Source organism: Triticum aestivum, chromosome 1A (genome assembly GCF_018294505.1).
Source record: "Triticum aestivum cultivar Chinese Spring chromosome 1A, IWGSC CS RefSeq v2.1, whole genome shotgun sequence".
Taxonomy (NCBI): domain Eukaryota; kingdom Viridiplantae; phylum Streptophyta; class Magnoliopsida; order Poales; family Poaceae; genus Triticum; species Triticum aestivum.
Genome location: NC_057794.1, coordinates 73,441,070 through 73,442,324, shown reverse-complemented (window position 1 = coordinate 73,442,324; position 1,255 = coordinate 73,441,070). Strand labels below are relative to the sequence as shown.

General features: G+C 50.7%; 1 protein-coding gene across 1 annotated transcript; it reads left to right on the top strand.

Annotated features, from left to right (window-relative positions):
- The first annotated feature begins 344 nt into the window (after positions 1-344).
- Positions 345-1,035, top strand: LOC123097084 (uncharacterized). The gene has a single exon (XM_044518874.1). It carries the CDS (start codon positions 490-492, stop codon positions 790-792), a length of 303 nt encoding a protein of 100 aa, XP_044374809.1. The 5' UTR covers positions 345-489; the 3' UTR covers positions 793-1,035.
- The last annotated feature ends 220 nt before the right edge of the window (positions 1,036-1,255 follow it).

The window sequence follows — 1,255 nt, the reverse complement described above, 5'->3', positions numbered from 1 at the left end:
CGCCGGCCGTTTTGCTGGTGGGTGTCTGGAGACGCGGCTACTGCCACAAAGCCGGCTAGCTGCTGCGTGTGTGCTGATGTTGCCTTGGTGGCTGCCTGGCTGGAGGCTGCGAGGAGCCATGTGCAAGTTAGGATGGAAGTAAGTGGTCCAGCCATCAGCGAATCGGGCGGCTTGAATCATTCTGTGTTGACGCAAATCAACGACGGGGAAAGCGGCTTATTTTCCACGGCATCATCCGGATGACGCGTAGCACGCGCCATATAAAAATGTGGTGAGAGAGAATTTCAGAACAAACATAAACCAAGCGAGAATAATGCCACTTGCGCGCTCCCGGTGAGGGACACACCATGCCTGAAAAATCCCACCACGCCGAAGCACTACCGGCCTAGCTAGCGCTATGGCCTATAAATGGAGACCATCGGGCATCCATGGCCAAGCCATCAAAGCCCAAGCAAAAACACATAGCAAAACCGGCAACCGGTCGCCACGATGTTCCGACGTGCCAAGACCAAGGCGATAGCCACACCACCCTCCGACGGCGAGGTGCGGGTGCATAAGGTCGAGAAGATCGAGCTCGTCCGCAACCTTGTGACCAAGCCATCGATGTACTCTGGCGCCAACCCGATGGCAGCATCAACCATGAGGCGAGGTGCTGCCGGTCATGGCACGGCCGCCACCACCGGTAAGGCTACGGGCGCCTCGAGGCCGGGCGTCGTGTCCATAGAGGATATTAACAAGAGGTCTGAGGCCTACATCCGGGAGAGGAAGAGGCTCTTCCAGGGCCTGAAGTAGGACGGTATATTTGGAGTCTTGGAGATGATCTTGCACTACTATTGATTTCGTCTACATAGATACACTGATTAACGGATGTATGCATGTGTGGAATTTCCCCTCGACGGAATGTAAGATGTGCTACCTATGTAAACGTGTTGTCGTGTGGTATCGATCCACTTGCCGCAGTTAACTGTGTGTCTCATCTTAGAAAGTGTGTAGTCAAATATTTACTATCGACATATAAATAGATTATTAAGCTCACTGGTATACTTGATGATCCTAGTATTATTTTAAAGATCTTGCGAGTCCATATATTCTCATTCTTTGGCGACATATCCTGTGCAAACAAGGAGGACCAGTGCTCAAACAAGAGAATTGCATGTAATCAGGCAAGTGTCCTTCAAATCTTTAAGCAAAGGGTTTTCTTGGATGTAATCATGCAAGTGTCTTTCAGATCTTCAATAAAGGTCGAGGCCAATCT